Here is a 22135-nt window from a genome sequence, read left to right on the forward strand (position 1 = left end):
TCCATCCTATTCTACAGCTCCCTGGACAAAAATCTAGGATTGCTTCAGCAGTCCCCAGCTCTTAAACTGTGCCTTATACGTGTGGGACACTTGTCCCTGGACACTCAGAAAGTGCCAGGAGGTGGCCTCTGCATCTCACTCTTATTCCTTCCCTCCAGTTTTGTTCTATCTTCTTCATTCCCGGGGGTGCCCTGCCAGCGTCTGTGACCACTGCTGCGATCTACCTCAAGTAAGAACCCAAGAAGCCCTGCTGAGGCTCTCTGTCTAGAGTGTAGAACAGGTGCGATGAACATCTGCTTGAGGCTCTACCCATAGTCCAGGGAGCACCCTTCTTCCTATGGTCCCGGGACAGCTGATGTTTCATCCCCCTCTTCTATTCTCACACCGTCTGTCCCCGTGACCTCCCCAAACTGATCATAATGGGAAAATAAAACCACATTTCTAGCATTGGCTCTGCCTATTGAGGAGTCTGTTACGGTCCTATTCCTAAATTAGAAACTTAGTGAGTTGAACCATTTCTATTTTTCTCCTTCAGGAAAACAATGAAGTTATGCCCTCCAACATTTTACACACTACTGTCTGCTGGGAGTTAGCCTGGCAAACCTTGGCCTTCCCTGGCCTTGGGGTTCCTACCTGCCCTGTAAGAGGCTTAGACACACTGATCTAGAACCCCCTTTGGAACCAGCACGGGGTGACCCTGGCACAGGTCAGAGCCAGGAGAAGACCCTCTGCTCTGGGCACACTGCCCCCGGCCCCATATATTCAGGGCAGCAAGACAGGTTTGTGTAACACCTGCTGCTCCCTCCTAGTTCCTTAGCACCCCAACCTGCATGCACGTGCACGCACTCAGATCACGCTGAGCTGGGAAAGGGGACCATGCCCCCTCCGGTGGGCGATTACAGATTTAATTAAAAGTGACACAGTAAATAAAAAACATATAAAATGTAATTTGTGTGAGTAGCGAGGGATGACTGGGGAGGGCGTTGTAGCTCCTGTTTTAATTAGTGTGGCTGTCTGTGATAGTGCCCCTTGGCTGGCTCAGGCAGGTGACCTGCGGGCAGCATCCTTTCTGTTCCTGCTGGAGGCCACCAGGGAAGTTGAGCTGACCCGGAGGGGTCTTTCAGAGGGGACTGGGGGATGCCTTACAACTTGGAAACAACACAATAGTCCTAGGACCTTGCCCTCTGGCCCCCAGCCCAGGGGACCCTCCCCTCCTTTGAGGCTGCAGTTACTCTGCAGGTGCTGGCATGAATGTATCAGAAGCAGCGGGCCCTAGGACCTTTAACCCCTGCTGCCTGAGCTCTGGCCATCAAATGTCCACCCCTTGGCCTCCTCCCAGGAGTTTTCGGAAGCCTATGGCTCTGTCCACTCACAGCCTTTGTAGATGTCCGTGGGGATCTGCACAGCCGTGTACGAGTAGTTGACCTTGTTCTTGAAGTTGGGGTCCTCGATGAAGTCAAGCCTGAGGGTGCTGGCCTTGGACCCCCTCTCCACATCCTCACTCTCAGGGTCATCCTATGGAAAGGGGACCCCAGGGCAGTGTCAGGATTAAGAAGTAGTGTCAGACAGCCCTATGAGTGAGGCGGGGGGGGGGTTGTCTCAAGGACATCCCTCAGAGACCACTGTGGCCAGAGGGCGAGGGAACTGCCCACCCATGCTATTCCCACGTTTGCTAAATTCCGATTCTGTATCCAAAACCTAACTGAGCCTTCACCAGATGCCTTAAAACCAGTTCTCAGAGAGGGAGGCAGGTCTCTGAGTGAACAGAAGAAGCGGGCTGTGCCCTCTTGCTGACAAGCATGTGCCCCATGTAATCGTCAGGGGCCCTGGCAGTGGCAGCACCCCCTACCCCAGGAGCCCCACACCTTCCATAGGGTACTGCCCATCCTCTGCATTGAGTTCCTCTGGCACCAGGGAGAGGCTCACTTCCTGCAGCAGGGATGCTCTAGGGGCTGAACTGGGTCGGGGGGGGGCAGACCTGGGGGTGCCAGGCTGGGCTGTGGGCTCACATTAAGAATTAGTGACCTCCAGAGGGAGGGGCCATGGCGTCTGCTAGCAGCAGGACTGTAAGAGCCCCCGTTGATTTTCTAAAATGAGCTGCAGCCGCCTGACAGGTGCCAATTACGGCATCTCGCGGCTGGGCAGGCTGGGCATGCGCCGTGTACTCCCGCCCACCACCATAGACTGGCAGGAGTGGGTCTGTGACTGCGGTGTTGATGCCGCAGCCGCCGCGGGGGGGGGCAGGGAGGGGGCTCGGGTGCAGGTGTGCACACAGGGATGGAAGAGCATGGAGCAGAGAGTCAGATCCAGCGGCAAGGGAAAGGTGGAGAGGGAGGTGGGGTAAGGAACAGAGCTGGGGGCTTCACCCCAGAGTGAGCATACACAACTGAAGTCCCCACACCCTCTCCCACTGCCCCCTGAGACCCCCCTGACCACCCTGCATGCCTCCAGTGATGCTGACCCTGCTGTGCACCATGTGCCGGGCCCACCCCTTCCCTGGTTGGGGTGCTGCCCAGTCTTGTCTGCCTGGGCAGGGGAACCTCTCTACCCAGGTAGATGTGCCCTCTACATCCTCAAGTACGGCTTTTGGGAGATCAGCAGCAGACTCCATACCATCTCTTCAAAGGTAGATCTTGCATGACCAAATTCAATGCTGCCATCTTTGTTCCCCTCCTTTGGAATACCATCCCTTCTCTCACCCACCAGCACTCCTCATGCACCCCTGGAGTAGCCCCTTTTTTGGAGGGGGTGCTTTGGTAAAGCCTGGGCAGGTCACAATCAACTGAGCATCTTGAGCATTTTGGCCTGGCTCGAGCATCAAGCCGGCTGCCTGCGAAGCGTGCGCTGCTCACGTTCTGCTCAGAGGAGGGGGAGGTGCGGGAGAAGAAAGCCCCCGAAATGTCAACGGCAGATGAAGGGCGCTGGAAAATTTAATCTCCCAACTTTCCCAACTAATGTGACATTTGGATTCCATTCTGATAAGCTATCAGCTGGCGAACTTTTTTCCTTCCCTCTCTTTTCCCCCACCCCCACCTTCTGGCTGGTAATTTAAAAGTAAATGGTCTAGAAAGATCTCTAACTGTACCTCTGGCAAAGATTAAAAAAACAAAACAACACAACAAGCAGAGGAGTCGGGAAATGTGTGCGTGCTGTTATTTATACCGGGGTGGGCCTGGCTGGATCTGCAGCTTAGCTGACCCTTGCCCAGGACCACCCCAGCGTCAATCTCCTTCTCTGGGCAGTCCCTAATCCTGCCCACCCCGGGCAGGTGTCCAGGGGTTGGGGGCACAGAGGTTGTGATTTAGGGCTGGGGACAGAGTGCTGTATACAGCTGGGGATGTTGCTAGGATTGTCTTGGTGGGGGCCTGGGCACCAGGCTGGCCAAGAAGCCCTTTGGTGGTACCCTCCGAGCCCAGCGCCTTGAGTCAGTGGGCAACTCAAGTCTTGGGTTTATATTTAATGCACTGATTGCTAAAATTACAGCCCGCTGCCGAGGGGGGTAAGGAATTAGATTCAGGGTCTAATTAAAGGTTCGCTCTTCATTTGAATTTCAGATTCCAGCTTTAATTTTAGCAACTTCTCCGGGAGCCACGGAGCTCAGCCAAGGGGATGCACACCTGCTGAAGCCCACCCTGCTTCCTGCTCAGGGACCCTGTCCTCTCTGAGGCTTTTCCCAGGCCAGCCAGGCTCTGTGCTGGGATGCCTTACGGGGATCTTTTACAGCCTTTCCACCTCCTGGTGTCACTGGATACTTCCTTTCACCCCAGGAGACTTCCCTTCCCATAGGAGGAGCGGGTCTTGGGTCTTCTGCACCAGCACGCACAGGTGAGACTCTACAGACTCCCTGCCACTGTGCACCCTGAAGGCAGGCAATGGGACTCCAGCTCAGCCAAGTTCGCCAGACACTGTCTACTGTGACTGCCAACACCCTTAGACACTTTTGTCTTCTCCGAAGCCACCTCCTCCTCCTCAGCAGTCACGTCTTTCACATGAGTTCTCTAGTGTCAAGGGCTTCACTACTGAACAGGGGAGCTCAGCCATGGAGGCATAGGGGGCATCGTGGCTCTGGGATAGTTTCCTCAATTTCAGTGCCACCATGAACTGAATGTCAGCTGAAGAAGTGGGGTACCCTGTAGTTGGGGCAAGACTAAAGGAGCTTATGGTCCAGCACTGACCTGCTAGGGCCAGCCAGAAGGATGCTCTGTGTGCTATGCTATGTCCCCTCCTTCCAGAAAGTGGCTGCACAGGCTGGAAATGCACCTTTATGCCACTGGGCCCTGCTTTTACCTGCCCTCTTCCAGGAAGCTCCCACATCTTTCTCCCTCCTCTGGGGCCACCCAGACCCTTTTTAATGCAGATATGAACTACTCCATGGAGGGAGGCCTAGGTGCCTCTGGGTCAAGCTCAGGCAGGGAGCTGAGTCTGCTCATACTGAATTTTGTTCCACTTTTAGTGGCCACAGAGACATAGCCTTGGAGGGGGTCAAAACCCTGGAGGAATGATGGAAGGTAGCTGGTGGCATAAAGATACTATAGAGTTGAGCTCAGAATGGAAATCCCAGATCCTAACACTCATTTTACAGCTGAGGTCCTGGTGGCCAGGAGAGGATGGCCTGACTGCAGCACTGCCCCCTCCCGCCCCTGTGGCACAGATGGGAACACTCACCAACTCGGCGTCGGCCTTGGCATCATAGTATATGATGTCTTCCTCCTGGAGGGTGTGAGGGGTGCAAAGACCTTAGCATCCACAGCTTTGGCACTCCTGAGACACCTCTTGAGATTGCTTAGGGATAAAGGCTGCCCCGTTCCTTCCCCCATCCACAGCCATCCTGCCTTCTTGGAAGGTCTGGGAATGCCCCATTTCCATCCCAGCTGGGTCCCAGGAGGGTGAAGCAGACAGATGGGTCTGAGTCCCTAGGCTCTCTGACTCAGGCACCTGTCCCCACAGGCAATCCTGAAGGGAGGCCGGTCCTCTGCTGGGCTGGCTGGTGCAGAGACGCTGGTGGAGCCAGGACGGGGAAGCGAGGAAGATGGGAAAATAGCGCAGAGTCTGGGCTCGAGTGAAATAATGACTCGGCGCGGCATCTTCCAATTTCTTCTATTAAAGAGCCTGCTCATTACGGGCATGTACTTATTAATTATCTGTGATTTGTTGTGAAATGCAAGGGGGCTGACACAACAGGAGCGGGGGAAAACAAAGCCCAGCCTGCATGCCTGCCTCCCGGCCTCGCCAGCCTGTCCTGGCCCGTGCCTGCCTGCCCGCCGCCCGGGTTCTTGGCCATCTGCGTGTCATAATCGCTGGCCGCCCCAGGGACCCGTAACACAAACGGGCTAATTTCATGTCTAATGATCTTTAATCAGAACCGAGCATGGCTGCCAGAGGCTGCCAGAAGGTGAGCCTGGTGTCGGTGAGGGCCACCTACTCAAGGGGGGCTGCAGGGCCAATGTCCATAGCGCCCTCCCCAGGTGCTCCTTGGCTTTGCTGGGGTTAACCCAAACCTGCAGTGTGGGAGAGGTGATCCTGTCTGCTGGCTGGGGTCTAGCTGTGGTTATCCACTCCAAGACCTGGCTTCGGGGTAATGGTCATGTGAACTCAGAGCTGGACAACTCCTTCTCTGAGCCCCAGGCTCTTCAGGTCGTGGGTTGAGGAGGTCAGTACAGGGGACTGTCTCAGGGACCTGAGGAGTACAGGCTCCTGACTGGACACGCAAGCTTAGCCCAAGCATTTGGGAAAACTGACTGCATGCTGGGCCATGCTGGGGGAGACCATATCTTCCCAAGGAATGTGAGACCAAGCATGACGCATCTGGGGGTTTGATGTTTCTTCATGACAGCCCTGTGACCCCATCACACAGATGATGCCAGCAATAAGGAAGGCTTTGCACCCTGGCTCCAACCTGCCCTCACTGCTCATCTCCAACCTTACCCAGGATTCCCTGGAGCCCAGACGGGCCTGGGGCAGGGGCCCAGGCTACAGGGCGCTGAGGCTTTGCCGGCGCCAGCACCGACCAAAGTGCATAATGAAAGCTGACATTACATCAAACACAATAAGGAGTTTCAGTTGATGAAGATCATTCCTGAACACACAAACCCATTAAACTGAGGGGAAAAAAATATCAATTCAACACACTCGCTGGCGAAAAGAAAATGTGATTTGTTATCTAAAAGGGGGTTATAAACACGGCTCTGATGCTCTTTCCCTTGGAATGAAAACAGGCGGGCGCACGGGGAGGACTGCAGATTACAACCTGGGGCTTCACTGCCAACTTTGCCAGCAAAGCTTCAGCAAGGACGAGAAAGGGCAAGGGTGGGGGCCCTGGGCTCCCCTCCCGGGCTGCAGTTGGGTCCTGTCTGTACTTGTTTGTGCTGCCTCTCCGGCTGCCCCAACGGCTGTTTCTCTTTTCGTCCCACGGCCTTGATATTGTGGTGGTGACCCCAGAGACACAACAAATAGGATTCCTATCCTTTTGCAGACTACAGGTGAGGTGTAGGATTCTCTGTGCTTTCTTCTCATACCCTCAAAACCTGGATACATATGGGCAGGAAGATCAGGCCATGCCTTTTGCCTACCTTGGCACAGAGAGGAACCTAGGATGGTGGCAGGCAATGTCGCCCATGTGAGAATGCATGGTCAACCACATTCGACTACTATGCCTGTGTGATGTGAAGCCAGAGGTGTATCAGGGTAGGGTCATCAAGGTCAGGGTTGGAGAAGGGCGTTCTGAGGAAGGCCTCCACGTCTTCTTTGACCTCCACGGAGCCCAAATGTCCACCATTAGTAACCACCTCCTGGGTTAAGCAATAAGGAAGAGGCATTATCTAGGCAATGAATGCAGGGACTTTGGCAAAGGGTTCAGATTGCAATTTGTACAGGTATGAGCCATGGGACCCTGAGCAGTGAGTAAAGACAGGCTGGGTCTCAAAGGCCCTGTCCCAGGAGTTCTCCTGGTGACTGTCCCTAGTGCCTTGATGAGGTTAGGGTGCCCTATGAGGCCCTTTCTCTGGCTTCCACCTCTTACTTACAAAATCAGGACGATGATGCCTCCTCTGAGGGGGCAAACAGGAAAGAAGCAGGGCTGCTCCTACTCCTGGGTGGGGGCCCTGCAGGTCTGCACCTCGGCAGGCCACAGAAGAGGCCCTGGCTAGGTTCCAACGGGTGTCCTCAGGATCGGAGAGTCACATGCTGACACTCTGCTCTGTGATCTGGGCTCTTCAGGGCCAATTGTGATCTAACTGGGCATAGGGTGGGGAGACTACACTCTCTGAGTTTACACACATCCCCTACTCACACGGATATGCACAGAGCTGACCAGTGAGGGGTGGGGCTTGAAGGGCCCACATATGTGTGATATATGTGCTGGGACTTCAAAAAGTTCAAGGAAATTGCACTTTATTTAAAAAAAAAACTATGCATGGATTTCAAAATATTTTTGCACCAAAAGAAACATCTTTTAGGGCAGGCATTTGGTTAAGATGTTATCTGGGATACCTGTAACTCATATGAGAGTGCATGGTTCAAGTCCTGGCTACTCTGCTTTGTGCTAATGTGCTCCCTGGGAGGTAAATGGCTCAAGGACTTGGGTCCCTGCCATCCACATGGGAGATCTGGATGGAGCTCCTGCTTGTTGCAGCATCTGGGGAGAGAACCAGTGGATCAAAGATCTCTAATTGCTGCCTTTCAAACAGAAATGCAAATGAACAGAATATTTTAGAAAGAAAACACCTTCTCTTCTTTCTACTTTTCCACAAACTTTTTGAAGCCCCTTGGACACTCTTGGGAAGTGGCACACAGAGGGCAGGAGGGTACGGCGGGGGTGGGGTGGGGTGGGAGGAGGGACAGGCAGTGAACCTGGGCTAAGCATGGGGAACAGCAGTCTGCTGCCATGGAAGGCAGCTGCTACAGCTGGTCAGACATGACTGTGCCTGCACATGAGCCCCTCGCGGGGCCTGGACCATCCACCCGGCCATACCAGCATGAGGAGGCCTGGCCTTCCCGCCCTGGTCCCCTGCCAGCTCAGCTCAGTTCAGCCGAGAAGACTGTTTTCTGAGAGAGCCGTCTGTCGCGAGCTTGGCAGAGGGGCAGGCAGCAGGTCATGTGGCTGGGTCAGAGCCACAGGCGGGGAAGTCACCTGTGTCATCCTGTCATCTTCTCCAGTCTGGTCCAGCTTTCACAGCCTTCCTCCATGCTCCTCAGGCAGAGCTATCTTTCCTATCAGTTTCTCTGTGGCAGGGCCATGTCTTCCCCCATTGGATTCCCTAGGGCAGGTTTCCTTCCCATGTACACTCCCAGGTTACGGTTTATCTCCTGCAGGCCCTGGTGTTGGCACAGAGGCCCTGGGACCACCAATTTCTCTTTCCTCACCTCACCATGCCATGGATTAGCTCCTTCCTGGGGGTCGCTTCGGTGGCACACAATATTGGTGTAGTGTGGTGCTGGCACCAGGCCTGACCTGGCAGGTGGCCTATCTCCATCTGTTCTAAGTGTTATGGGCATTAGAGCACCTGTGCCTGTCTGCAGGGAGCGGGGAGGCACTGCCTGTGAGTCATGCCTATAGCCGCCCTCGTGGCCAGAAGTCTGGGCTGGACAGGGCTGTGGCAACAGGCTTCCTGCTTTTGCCATGGCCATGTGCATGGGACCCTGACCTGGGAATAAGGAAGAGAGGAAGGCTTTATGTTCAGAGTCCTCTGGATCTCCTGCTACAGTTGGCTCAGGGAGACTCCAGGAAGCTCCATGTAGAGTCTCGATGCAGAGGGCATAACCCCCTCCCTGAGGCCTGCATGCAGACTCACTATGTGCTATTGGCACGTCAGTAAGGGCAGAGTACACCCCACTGACTGTAATGAGTTCCAAGTATCTCCTCTGTATCCAGAATTGCTGGGTACCACCTCCCCAGCTCAGAGCCACCTATTTACTCTGTCTTCAGGATACCCAGCTAGGGCACACAGTAGTGATGGATAGCACCAAGTCAGGCCCAAGTACACCCAGCCTGGAGGAGCTGAGAGTCAGAGGTGGAGAGGGACAGATGAGCTCCAGGAACACTGGTCCAGAAACTATCTCTTGATAACTTGGAGGGAGGAAAGATCCAAAGGTGGGTACTGTGGGCACTGGAGGCCAGTCCTAGGGTCAGGGCCAGAAAAGGAGTCCTAGGCAGAGAACTGGAGAGAATAGGAGTCCTAGGCAGAGAACTGCCTCTGTCCTTTGGAAGGATTGGGTAGGGGCATTCCCGGGAGAATACCTGGCTTGGATAAAAGGCCTGAGTTCAAGGCTAGAATGTGGCATAGGCCAGGTGCCTGTCCTGAGTACTAGGAAGAATATAGCTTCTTGCCTATCACCTTCTGAAAGTCACAAAAGGACATGGTTTCTGGGTGAGTGGTGTGCCTACTGAGGACAGAACACCATCCTTCTGCCAGCCTTGCTTTGATACCCCCAACCTGGACAGCCCCCATCTCTCCACTGCCACCAGCTCCAGACAGCTCAGGCAGCACTGGCTGGAGTGTGGGTTAATGGGTCTGCTGTCAGCACCGGCAACCTTCAGCTGGGTGGCTGTGGAGAGAAGAGTAGGGCTCCTGCACCTGGGCTGGAGGGTGTGGCTGCCATGCCTGAAACCTCAGTGGAACACACAGATGGACAGCATGGTGACACTGGGGAGAGGAAAGGCTGGGTCCAGCTGTCCCTGTAGTCACACCCACAGCTGAGAACACCTCAGGTCAAGCTGGGGGACAGTCAGCCAGAGATCACCCCCAGGGCCCAAGCACCAGGTTGGCCAGATACCCACCCCCGCATCACAAGATGGGTGTCCATGTGGCCTGAGGTGATAGGTGGAATCAATACTAGCTGTCTTTTGCCAGATGGGGAAACTGAGGTCCCTGCCTGGGTCCCCAAGGGACAGTCCTCAAGCAGCATCTTTTTTTTTTTTTTTTTTGGTCTCAGCATCTTTTCAACGCTCTTGAGACCTGGGGTCTCCTCCTGGCAGTCCCCCTGATGACTACTTTTGGAATACCTTGACTCAGTCTCAGGCCTGAGATTCTGGGCTCAGGGAAGGAAGAAAAAATAGGGTTGGGACCAAAGTAGCTTCTTTGTCCCATTTGGAGTCTGGAATAGGAGGGAGAGGAGATCTTTTCATTTTTTTTTTCTCCAACACTTGCATGAAGTTGAGGATTATGGAGGAGGTAGGGGGCAGATGGGCTGGGGAAAGACAGCAGCCTTCAGGACAAAGGGCATTCTAGGCAAAGAACCTGGGGCGGGAAGGGTCCTGCAGGAAATGTCCAGTGTGGTGTGCAAACAAACAGTGAGGCTGGAAAAGGAGGTAGGAACAGCCAGGCTCATCAGTGCTAGCCCTCAGGTGAAGGTGCCAAGGAAGGGGCTATCTCTGGGTAGGGGAGAAACATGGTCTGGGTGGAGAGTAAGAGCCAGGGGCCATGGCCATGTGTATTCCTGACTGAGAGACCATGGATAGTGGTGCTGCAGAGTGAGGAGGGAGAGAAGAGTCAGTCCCAGGGCTCCAGGGCAGGCAAGGAGTTTGGCAGTCTCTGGCTCATTTACTAAGAAGTCATCAGAGGGCAGACACTGTCAGTGAAGACACCTGCATGCTATATCAGAGTGCTTGAGTTCCACACCTGGCTCTAGCTTCTGACTCCAGCTTTCTGCAACGTGGACCCTTTGAAGAAATGGATGACAGCTCCAGTGGTTGGGCTTCTGCCATCATATGGGAGAACTGGATTGAGTTCCTGGTTCCTGGCTTTGGTCTGGTCCAGCCCTGGTTGTTGCAGACATTTAGGGAATAAATTAGTGGGTGAAAGATCTGTCTTGTGTTTTGTTGGTCTGCCTCTCAAAAAAAAAAAAAAAGTCATGTGTTATTTCAAACCTTGACTGAACTCCCAAGCGTAATAGCCAGCACCCATCAGATGGGAACGGACCAAAGTGGCTAGTGTGTGGGTGAGATGGAACAGGCTCAGGGTGATCTGAGTGGGAGGGGAGTAGGGGACTGCAGAGGAGGAGTTGGCTTAGGGGCTTGGATCACAGACATCAATCTACCACCAATAGGTAACCTTAGGTAGGTCTAACAGTCTGTGCCTTAGTTTTCTCATCAGTGATGTGGGGATGCCCTACCTTCTTCCTGGGGCAGATGTGCACAGGTATGCCTGGCCCAGTGCTGGGCTGAATCAAGGGTCTGCCCTACTCCACCCTACTTACTGGTCCCTGAGCATTAGGGGGCAGCTCTGCCCTGGCCTTCCTAGAGCACCCCCACCCCCATCCCAAGACACAGCCAAGACACTTATGTAGCTGTGGAGGATACCAGAACCCTGCCCCAGTCAGGGACTGTCCAGACAGCAAAGAGACAGGTGTACCCAGCCCTAGACAATGCCAAACCCATCCAGGAACTGATCTGGCCAGCAGGGCTCCCCTCTCCCTCCCGCATTGCCTCAGCTCTGGGGAGGAGCCAGAGGCTTTTGTGATGGGTGCCTCCAGGTCCCCTGGGAGGGGACAATTCCCTTCTCCCAGTATCTCTCCTAGTGTCTCTTTGGACCGAAGTCTGATGAGGCCTCTCTGGCCCGAGGGTCTCCAGATTTGGGGTGCTTTCTTGGAGGAGGCCAATGGGAGCCGCATGTCCACTCAAGGGAGACTTCACCATGCACTGTAGGGAGCCAGGGACTTTCAGCAGGTGTGTCTCACCTTGATGTTGTCCTGCCAGCGGTGGGCTTTCTGGAAGTTCTCTGCAGCATCGGCCAGTCTCTGAGGGGACAGAGCACAGGGAGGTCAGAGGCTGTGCAGGGCTTCCCATCCCACACCCACCAAAGTCTTGTCCCTCCCCAGTACTCCAGAGCCCAAGCTGCTTCTCTCCCTGATTCTGGGCCCCAGATGTTGTCAGCTCACTGTGTGGGTGCCATTCTAACCACAGCCAGGCTCATAGGAAAGGGAAGCCTGCAGGCAAGGACTCAAGGGCATCTCTCCTGGACTTCTTGTCATTCCCCCTCAGCAATGTCCCCTGCCCAGTGCATGACAGGAGGCCCCCAGAACTGGACCAACTCCACATGCCATTCACTATTCCCCATGAAATGGTCTCAGCCTAGTGCCAAGGGCAAAAGCCTTCTCAGCCAAGGTGGGACTGCCACAAGTTATACAGTGCTTGCCAGGGCTCAACTGGAGCTGCCCACCAGACCCATGGACCCCTCCCAGGCTTCCCGAGTTCTTTCCCAGAGGGCTCCCCCTGCTGTCCCCATGAGCCCATCCCTGAGGGCTGGTTGCAGTGGCCTCCTCCAAGGAGCCTCTACCCTTGTAAGTAGCATACCCTTGTAAGTCCTTTCCACCTTGGAGAGAACAGTTACATGTCATGCAGTTCACACTTGCCAGAGCATACTTGGGGCTTGCCCAGGTGACAGGCAGAGGCAAGGCTGGCCTAGCTCTATGCCTCACAGGTCATGGGCTGCAGGGGGAACCAGAAGGGCAGGAGCTTGGTGCTGCAGGCCTCAGCAAATCAGAGAAAGCTTTCTGGAGATGGTAGGGCCTGGTCCCCCACTAGATCTGGATGCTCTTTGCTCTTGGGACAAGAGCACTGAGTGGTGGGAAGGCTGTGAGGCCAGAGACCTGGGGAACTGCATGGAGTCACAGCCCTGGGTTCCCCGGCCTCCTGACCTCTGCCTTCTGCTCCCACATAGGTTTGGTTTCTATCTACCCACACTCTACACTTTGCACTGCTCCGCAGCGACCACAGAACATTCTGCTTTGAGAGGCCACTCGCCCATGTCTTGTTTCCAATATGTGCCTCACCTAAGCTCCTGAATATCTCCTGGAATGACTCTCAGATCCATGGGGCTCACCCCATCTCCGCAGAACAGGCCCAGTCACCTTGGAGCCTTGGCCACGTCCTTTCCACTCCCACTTGCTGCCACTTACATGGCTTTTGTTCAGGCCCTGCTCACGCTCTGTCCTGGCCCACGCACCTTGTCCTTCCTCCGTCCTCCACATCATCCCTGCAGCCTCATCCAAAATCTGATCATGTCCCTGTCCCCTGTCTGCAAGCCTCCAGTACCTACTGCTCTGCACATAACAGACAACGCTTCCCTGAGACGCACTTAGGTCTGCTTGGGTCTGACTCCCATCACTCCTTTTCTAGGCTGGGGTCGCCTCTTGACTTACATCCCAAAGATCCTCTCAGAGTGGACAAGGTCTCCAGTTCATAAGCCTGGAGTGTCCTTCCACAGAGGACATCACTATGTGACATGTGAAGTCCACAGCCCTCGGCCCTTGTGTTAACTGAGCAGGTACTATGCAGCAGGTGCAAACTTGGTGCCAGGCCTGGAGGAGCTGTGCAGCTTGGGGTGGCAACCCCTGAGCTCTTGATGGCCGAGTCCTGGTTGATCCACTTGTCCCTTTCTTTAGAGGCCCATTGCCTTACCAGGGACGCTGAAACTTCCTCAGAGTGGGTTTGCAGCCTACACAGGGGTTCCATGGAGGTCACTGCACTTCATCGGGCCTTTGGTTGGGGCACAGCATGAGCCAGATTGGCTCTCCTGTACCAGACAAGCCACAAGCCAAGTATATGGAGCTATGACCACTAAACTGACAGCAGTGAAAGTTTCCAACCTAGGCAATGGCATTGAGGGACTGCCCCTCTGGTCCTTACCTCCACCCCCTCCCCCCAGCTCCTTCACCTCCTAGTGCCTGGATGTGACCCTGGAAGTCTCAGGCCCCAGTGTTGCAGATGAGGCGAGGCAGCCGCAGGAAGGGAGGGCTGCAACTCCCAGCCTCCTTTGATCTCACGGAGTCCCATGGGCTCGAGCAGCCCGGGTCAGTCCGTTGACTCGTGAATAACGGAGTCGCAATAGCCACAGAGAAAGGATTACTTTTAATCCTCAGTAACGATCAAGCCATTATTATTTTTTTGGTGTTACAGATCAATCAGTCCATCCCTAGGCACTGGACGTGTGTGAACTGCTAAATAGGCAGGGCTACTGGTGTGGGAGGAGGGGTTAGAATAGGCAGGCTGTGGTTGCCACCAGGTCCCCTGGGGCCAAGGATAAGAGGCTGAGAGGGTGGGAGACATTCACCAGGGTGAGTGCCCAGAGTGGGGATCACAGCCTGGACCTTAGAATCCTTGCCAGAGCTCAAAGCAGTTTCCATGAACAGTGGCTTCTTTCCTTTGCCTGGACATTGGCTCCAGGAACCGCTCCTGCTGAGAATGCATTGTATTCAGCAGGCCCCTCCTCCAACCTCAACAGTCACCTACAGAGGCCCTGTCCACAGAGGGTTTTTTGGCCAGCTCATGCCCACCTCTGTTGCCCATTCTTTCTGCCTGGCCTCAGCCAGGCTCTCAGAGTTTCCACGGCCTTTCCCTATGGTGCACAAAGATTCAGGCCAACATGGGGTGGCCAGACCACACCTACCTTGCTCCATGGTTCATCTTCCTAGCACTTCTTTCCCACCTCTTCCAGATCATTGTGATGGCTCAGGGGTGGATAGCATGGGGAAGGAACCTGAAGCTAAGAAGGCTGAGGGGCCAGTGCTGTGGTGTAGTATGCTAAGCCTCTCTCCATGGCATCCCATAATGGGGGCTGGTTTGAATCCCAGCTGTTCCCAGTTCCAATCCAGTTCCATACTAATGTGCCTGAGAAAGCAGCAGAAAGATGGCCTAACTACTTGGGTCCCTGTACTCTCATGGGAGACCGAGAGGAAGCTCCTGGCTCCCAGTTTTGGATCCCCTCAGCTTCAGTTATTGTGGCTACTTGGAGGAGTGAACCACGTGATGGAAGATATCTGTCTGTCTCTCCTTTTCTCTCTATAACTCTGCCTTCTAAAAAAAAAATTAAATCTTTAGAAGAAAGAAACAAGCTGAGAGCTTCCCAGGACACCTAAGAGAGTGGGAGCAGGGCTAGGTTCTATCTTCAGGGCACTGGACTGGCTGGGGGGATGTGCTGTTTCTGGCCCTGACCCTTTGTGCTTGTTCCCTTTGGGGCAGCTCTCAGGACCACTTGCAGTGTCCATTCCTGTCAGGCCCTGACCCCTTGCTGCTCCTCCCTGTTCATTCCACCCTGACTCCCTCCAACGCCCCATGTATCCACATCCCGGCACCTTGGGCATCCTTTGTTGTCTGCTTTCCTTGGACTCTGGGTCTGGTGGGGCACCGTCTGATGCCAGCCTCTGGAACACAGTAGGTACATAACGAATATCTGCTGAATCAAGGTCAGAGGGTCTCTGTACTTGCCTAGAACTTGGGTTTGAGTTAGGTCAGCTGTGGGACCCTGTGTGTTGGTTAACCTGTCTGAGCCTCTTCTCCCTGCACAGAACAGGGAGGGGGCGCGTGAGAACTGCATGTGAGGAGGATGCTGCTGCTGCCAAGTCACTGATGGTGCCTTGCCTGGCTGGCAGTGTCCCCTTCAAGGCCATGGCATTGGAAGGGACCGCCGTGGGATTGCTGAGTGGGGCTGCTCACAGCCAAGTCCATCAGGATAACAGCAGGCATTTCAGAGGCAATTATCAGAGAGTTTCACTTAACAATCAATTTCCCTCAGCTCCAGAACCATTCTTACAAGAAAAGGCAAGAGAGAGGAAGACTGGAGTGTGCTGGGCTGTGGACAATGCTCCCCCGGGGAGCAGCCCCCTCCGCAGATGCCTTCAAATTTCACTAAGTTAAACAACACACAATTACAGGGGGCCTGACACACAATGCCTCAAGATAAGGGACTTGGGGCCACAGTGGGTAGTCTCAGAAGCCCCTGCCTTCTGGGAAGGTTCACTGGGATGCTGGGGCACTGGATACTAAGAGGTACCATCCTCCTCTTAGGGGCTCTCTTTCCCCCACTTCTCATCTGTCTTTTGCCCCTCACTGCCTTGCCTGGGAGCCCCAAGGGCCTGGGAATAACTGCCTACCAGCCAGGACTAACTTGGTACAGCCTAGAGGGCAAGGCTGGGTAAGGGTCTTTTTTAGCAGCAGGGTACCAGATGTAGAGATTGGGGATTCTGCAGTCTGAGCTAGCTAGCAGCTAGGATGGAAGTGGGGCTCTGAGTTAGGCCCAGGCACAGCAAGGCCACAGCAAAGCCCTAGCAGTAAGTGATGTTAGGGCAAGGCTACCAGAGGTTGCCAGGGAGGTAATAATGGTGGGAAGATGCTGGCTCCTGCTCGACACCTATCTTGGCCAGGGCTGATTCCCTGCACACTGGGTCCCATGCCAGACAAAGGACTGGGCTTTCCCCAGAAATATTCGTGAAAGTGGATTAACAACTTAATAAAGGCATTGGGGTAGGGGAGAGAGTGAGAATCTTCCATATGCTGGCTCACTTTCTAAATGACAGCAACAATCAGGGTTGGGTCAAGTTTAAGCTAGTAGTCTAGAACTCCATCCAAATTTCCAATATGAGTGGCAGGGACCCAAGGACCTGATCCTTTATCATCAGCAGACTCCCAGAGTGTAAATTAGCAGGAAGCTGGATCAGAAGCATCCTAGGCTCTTCAATGTGGGGTGTGGGCACCCCAGACTGCAGCCTAACTCACATTCCCACAGTGCCTGCCTGGGATGTAGATTCTTTCATCTCCCTCCTTGAACAGATGATGGAACCACAGCTAAGAGTCTCAGGACCCTGGAAAGTAGTGAGCCTCAGGCCTCTGGAAAGTAGTGGAGGGGGCACCACACCTAGGCCAGCTTGATGCTCAAGCCTTGTAGGGTGGCAGAGAGCATTTCAGGGAGGGAGTCATGTCACTCAGCCAAGGTGGGCCTGTCTGGTTCAGTTTGGCTAGCTTCCTACTTCCCCAGTGGTTCCTTGCCCTTCCCTCAGGAGAGGGCATCAGTGATGGCCTCTCTCAACCTCAGTGTCACCAAGCCCAATACCTAGGATGTGTGCCCAGCCTCCCACTGCCAATTACATTGCCACTCCCTTCCCTTCTAGTACTTGGGCCCTGTACTAGTTCTGCATTGTGCACTGATAGATACTAAATACAGATTTCCAATTTTCAGAGCTGTTATGGTCTAATGAGTAAATAATATACATATTTAAAACTGTCTAAAACATATCTGCATAATTAAAATATCTGTATAATAATGAAGCAAGATGCAAGAAAGCAAGGAGGGAGCTGGAGTTCCCGGGCTGACAACAGAAGCAGAGGATCAGGTAGGGTTAGGGGTCCTGGCCCTGGGGAACCCTTCCTTCTGCTGCCTTGCCTTGAGTGGGCATTTGTTGGTCTGTCCATTGCCTACTCTGAGCAGGGGAATCCCTAACTTGGGATGGGAGAATCTCTGCTTGGCTGGCCTTGCACAGTTCATGGTAGGGGAAGGCACATGAGTGGAGCCTGTGACTGAACCACCACAACACACCCTTAGCACAGAACACCAGGGGCACAACTTGCTCACCATGGCCTTTCTGAAGCCCCATTTGGCTGAGTCCTGATGGATGAAGAGGGTACTTCAGGCAGGACAGAGGGGTCGTCAGTCATGCCTTTCACACAGTGGTAGAGTCACAAGAATTCCTGCCTGTCCAAAGTGCTGCTGACTCTAGTGGGCTCTGGTGTAAGACAGCCCCTTAGCCATACTCAGGCTGAAGGGTCCCCTCCTTCACCTCTTATTGAACCTTCCCTGGACATATGACTCCTATCCAAAACAATTTTTTTAAATACTTGTTTTTTTTTTTTTTAATTTGAAACACAGTTACAGAAAGAGGACACACACAACACACAATTGGAGACAGAACAAGAAATATCTTTAAGTTGCTGTTCATTTCCCAAATTGCCACAAAGGCCAGAGCTAAACCACTCTGAAGTTAGGAGCGAGCAGTTTCCTCCAGGTTTCCCATGTGGGTGCAGGGGCCCAAGGACTTGGGCCATCCTTTGCTGCTTTCCTAGGCCATTAGTGGGGAGTTGGATTAGAAGTAGAGCAGCCAGAAATTGAACTGGTCCCCATACAGGGTGCTGGAGGCACAGGCAGAAGCTTAATGTGTTGTACTGTGGTACCAGCCTCAACATTACTTTTTGTCGAGGTTTATTTATTTATTTATTTTACTTATTTGAAGCAGAGTATAAGAGAGGGAAATAGAAGTAGAGACAACAGGAGTCTTTTCTCCCTTGGAGCCATCTCCTGTCACTATGGCAGAAGTCTTCTTTTTCTTAAATAAATAAACTCTTCTTAAATAAATCTTGCCTTGCACACTGGAAAAAAAGAAGTAGAGAGGAGTAGAAGTACAGAAATAGAAAGATTTAATTGCTGGTTCACTCCCTAAATGGTAATAGTGGCCAAGGCTGGGCCAAGTCCAAATCCAGGAGCCTGGAGCTCCATCTGGGTTTCCCACATGTGTACCAGTCCTTGGGCAATTTTTCTGCTGCTTTCTCAGGTGCATTAGTAGGGAGCTTGATTAGAGGAACAGCCAGGACATGCACTAGGGCTCCAATATGGGATGCCTGCCCGGCAGGTAAGGGCTTGCTGCACCACAATGCTGGCCCCTGTGACAAATCCCAATACTTATCCTTTCTGAATAAACTGTGCTCCCAGCCTAAAGAGGAAACAGTTACCAGAACAATGAAAACCAAACACTCAATGCCTACACCAAAACCCCAGCAACGAAAAACCACAAGGAAAGAAACAAATGCTCCTGGCACAGGCGTGCTGTGGGAAGTGGGGCATCACTGAAGTGTTCGCTGTGGCTGCCAGCGGCAGCCCCCTGATGTTTTCCCTCTACAGCTGTATGTGCCCTCCATGAGCTGATTAAAAAAGAATTAGGAACATTGATTTTCTTTCTTCTTCTTTTTTTAAATAAAAAAGGTCAGACTACATGTAAGAGGGAAAATCTCATTCGTGTTACTATGTCTTTTTGCTACTTCTCCACCCCCGGCCTGGGTTCACTGGCTCCCCATGGGCACTGCAGCCATGCTTATTGATTCCTGGCCCCCCTCCATCCCACCTGGAAGAGGCAGCCTGCTATATTGCCCAGGAAATGCAGGCAATGTAAAAGGTAGCGTGTGATAGAGATGGGGAGGGCAATACCACGACCAGAGAGGCTGGCATTTGAGATGGAAAAGGAGTTTCCAGGATTTCCCAGGTCCCCGAGCACCACTGCTCTGATGTGTTACACCAAGGGAGAAGGCATTTAAGAAAAACTGCACTATCCTGGCACCGTTGGCATAAAGTGGATGTTAGAGCATCAGGATGGGGGTGCTGGGAGTTTGGAGATGGATACATGGAGGTGCTGCTACACTTGCAGGTGACAACAGGAAATCTACTGGCTTTATGGCTTTAGCTTCAGACTGAGACTGACCACAGTCAACACAGAAGGAATAGGGCAGTTGTATCCGTGTGAACAGAGGACAAGGCAAGGACACAGGCCTCAGTGGCTGGGTAGGAGTCAGCTTGGACTTCTGGACCAGGAGCTCTAGGGAAGCCCACTCTCTCCCTCGAGAGTTTGCCTCTGGCTACTGAGTGTATCAGAGAGCTGTGTGTGGATCTGGCCAGCCACATGTCAGGGGCTGTAGGTAACTGTTCTGTCCCTGTTGCTGCCCCTGGGGTCCCTGTTGAGAACTTACGAGAGGTGTCCCAGTGTGAAATAAACTGACACATACAACCAGCATCTCAAGCTCAGGTCTGGGCAGTGGCTCTGAGGCCCAGCCATAGGAACACACCCAACCTTTGGAAGAGCCCTGTGCTGTGCAAACTCCAAGCTGTTGGGGGTTTATTCCAAGATAATGCCCTGCCCATGCAACCTCTTGGGGGCTAACCCTGCCAACCACGCTGGCATCTGTCCCCAGACCTCGGCGTGAACCCTGCACATCTCTGCAGGTGAATTGGTCCCTGGTGAGCTGGGTGGAATTTGTCCTCATCTTGCAAGTTTTGGCAGGTTTCCTCCCTTTGAATTATGAGCCAGTGTAATTCATCAAGGTTTCCCTCATCCTTTAAAGAAACCACATAGATAGCATCAGGTGAGGGTATCAGGCCCCAGGCTGTCAGCTGTTCTTCGGTGACACGTCATTATGTGAGTGCAGTATCGAGCATGTCTTTGCCTCCTGCTCCCTCAGCAGGGCACTCTCTGGAGACAGTCTTGTAGGCATGGTGTGCACGCATGCATGTGACAATGTCCCACTCCCCACTCTGCAGAACTGGGCATCTGCACATAAATGGGGGACCAAGCATTGCCTTTGTGTCCCTGAGTCTTGGTGTCTCACCTGTGTAATGCATCCCAGACCTGGCTGGCTGTGAGAGGCAGGAGAGGGTGAGTGGACTCACTTTGGACACACATCTCTAGCTCCTCACCCGAGGTCTCCAAACTGTGTCCCTCCCGCTATCAATTTCAATTCTCTGTGGTCCAGGGCTGGAAGAAGCTCTAAGTGATCTCAGGCCCCAATTATGGCCAGCAAGGCAGAGAGTGGTCAGGAGGTGCCCTCAGGGGCCTGTCAGCATGGAGGTCCTGTGTTTCCCTAGGAGGAGTACATGGAGACCAGGCCAGAAACAACTTTGGTAACAGAACAGGGGTTCAAGTTGGTGCTAGGTTTGAACTGGTTGGGCAGGTGAGTGAGTCTAGAGAGGGTCTTACTGGGTACCCCATGCAGACAGCCCTGAGGAGCTGCCTCTGGTATTGCAGTTGTTGACCTCGTTTTTCTAAGACTCCAACCCCACTCTGGACCTTGTGAAACCATCCTCTGCCTGCCCAATCCAACTGTTGCCAAGTCAGCAATGTGACTGTCCAGGTGCAAAAGCCACTGAGGCTCTTCTGGGATGAGAAACTGGGGCTGGGGAACTGTGTCTGGGGAATGTCACACCCCCTATCCTGGCTCCAGGCTGGCACATTCTCCTGATGTGCTCCTAAAGCCTCCTTAAGAAGCCTTCTCAGACACCTTTATGCCCCCCCCCCCCAGTTCAGGAACTGGACATGGGGGTAGCAGTTTTTATGGGAAGGATTTGATGTCACCCTTCCTCCCCTCTATCAACAAGCATTTACTGAGCACCTACTTCTTGCATGACCTGTGCTTGGCACCAGCTGTGCAGACAGGGACCTGTTCTCATGCAGCAAACACCAGCCAGTTCTTTGCATCCTAGCTAACTTCTTCCCACTGTAGCTCAGTCCCACTGTTCTGAGTTCTGAACTTGCTAGAGGCCTCTGCAGCCAAGAGCTGTCTGGGGTGTCTTCATTGGCAGAATTTAGGGGGCCAGGAAGCCTCTCTGCTATAAACACACAAGTGTTCCCCCCAGAGAGTTGGCCTAGGCCCCAACTACAGTGAGAACAGCAGAGCCCAAGTCCCCACCCCATGCTCCCTTTCCACGGGGTTATTTTTACACTTTCCCCTAAAACATAGCCCAAGCAGGCCCTTCCAGACTCTATTAACATTAGGAATCTAATCAGTAATCAGGCAGCTCATAATTTTCTGATTAGCTCTGATTAGGCCCAACTTTGGCAGAAGGAGTAGGGCAGTGAAGAAGGAGGTGGGGCTAGATGGGCCCTGGCATGTGCCTGAGGGTGTGCCCAAGGTGGGGTGATAGGAAGAGGTCCCTTGACCCTTTGTTGCCTGTCCTGGGACAGGGATGTGGACCTGGAGTCATGGCTCACACTGGTGTAGGTGCCAGAATACAAGGGAAGCTGGAAGGCACTAACCCCGGCCCCTTGGCAGCAGGGACCCCTGGGCAGGTTGGGTCCAGACTTTCAGCACCAAGGATAGAAGTTTCAGGGGGCCTGCAGGACCAGGCTTTGGGCAGTGCCACCCTTCCTAGACATGAAATGAGTGTAGTCACTTCCTTGAGTGACTGGTGACATGACAGTGTAGGCTGGTTCAGAGGGCTTCAAGGTGTGACCATGCATGTAGAGAACTGGACCTGGGCCATTTGCTGAGCACACTACATAGGCAGGGCTGACTTGATGATGGTCACCTTCAACATGGATATCAGGAGGCCAGGGGTCCACTGGTTCCAGTACACAATAGGAATCTGGAATCTGGAGGAATAGCCCATGGCACTGCTTTATTTAGGGATAGAATATGGACCCTTATTTATGCATCCCAGGCCAGGTACCCAAGGTCTGCTTGTTGCTCGTGTAGTATATTCAAATGGAAATATCAGTACTAGCCATAACCCCTTAGGTCTGCCACTCATGCCCTGACCCCTGGCCTATTCCAGGCTGACAATCAATCCCCACACCCACCCCTCCAACCCCTACCATTCTCTTCCACTGT

The 22135-nt window shown here is 53.4% G+C and overlaps 1 protein-coding gene across 3 annotated transcripts in view; it reads right to left on the bottom strand.

The window, feature by feature from the left end:
- The window catches only part of CACNA2D2 (calcium voltage-gated channel auxiliary subunit alpha2delta 2), a 126639-nt gene that overhangs the window by 15277 nt on the left and 89227 nt on the right, over positions 1–22135 (bottom strand). For all 3 annotated transcript variants that reach the window (XM_040994532.1, XM_040994533.1, XM_040994534.1), the window contains exons 4-6: positions 11674–11733; positions 4666–4710; positions 1374–1515 (exon numbers count right to left, since the gene is read on the bottom strand). In XM_040994532.1, coding sequence (XP_040850466.1) covers positions 1374–1515; positions 4666–4710; positions 11674–11733 — 247 coding nt within the window. The remainder of the gene's footprint in view (positions 1–1373; positions 1516–4665; positions 4711–11673; positions 11734–22135) is intronic.

The sequence above is a fragment of the Ochotona curzoniae genome, unplaced genomic scaffold, assembly GCF_017591425.1.
Source record: "Ochotona curzoniae isolate NIBS_2020 unplaced genomic scaffold, NIBS_Ocur_1.0 contig_908, whole genome shotgun sequence".
NCBI classification, from domain to species: domain Eukaryota; kingdom Metazoa; phylum Chordata; class Mammalia; order Lagomorpha; family Ochotonidae; genus Ochotona; species Ochotona curzoniae.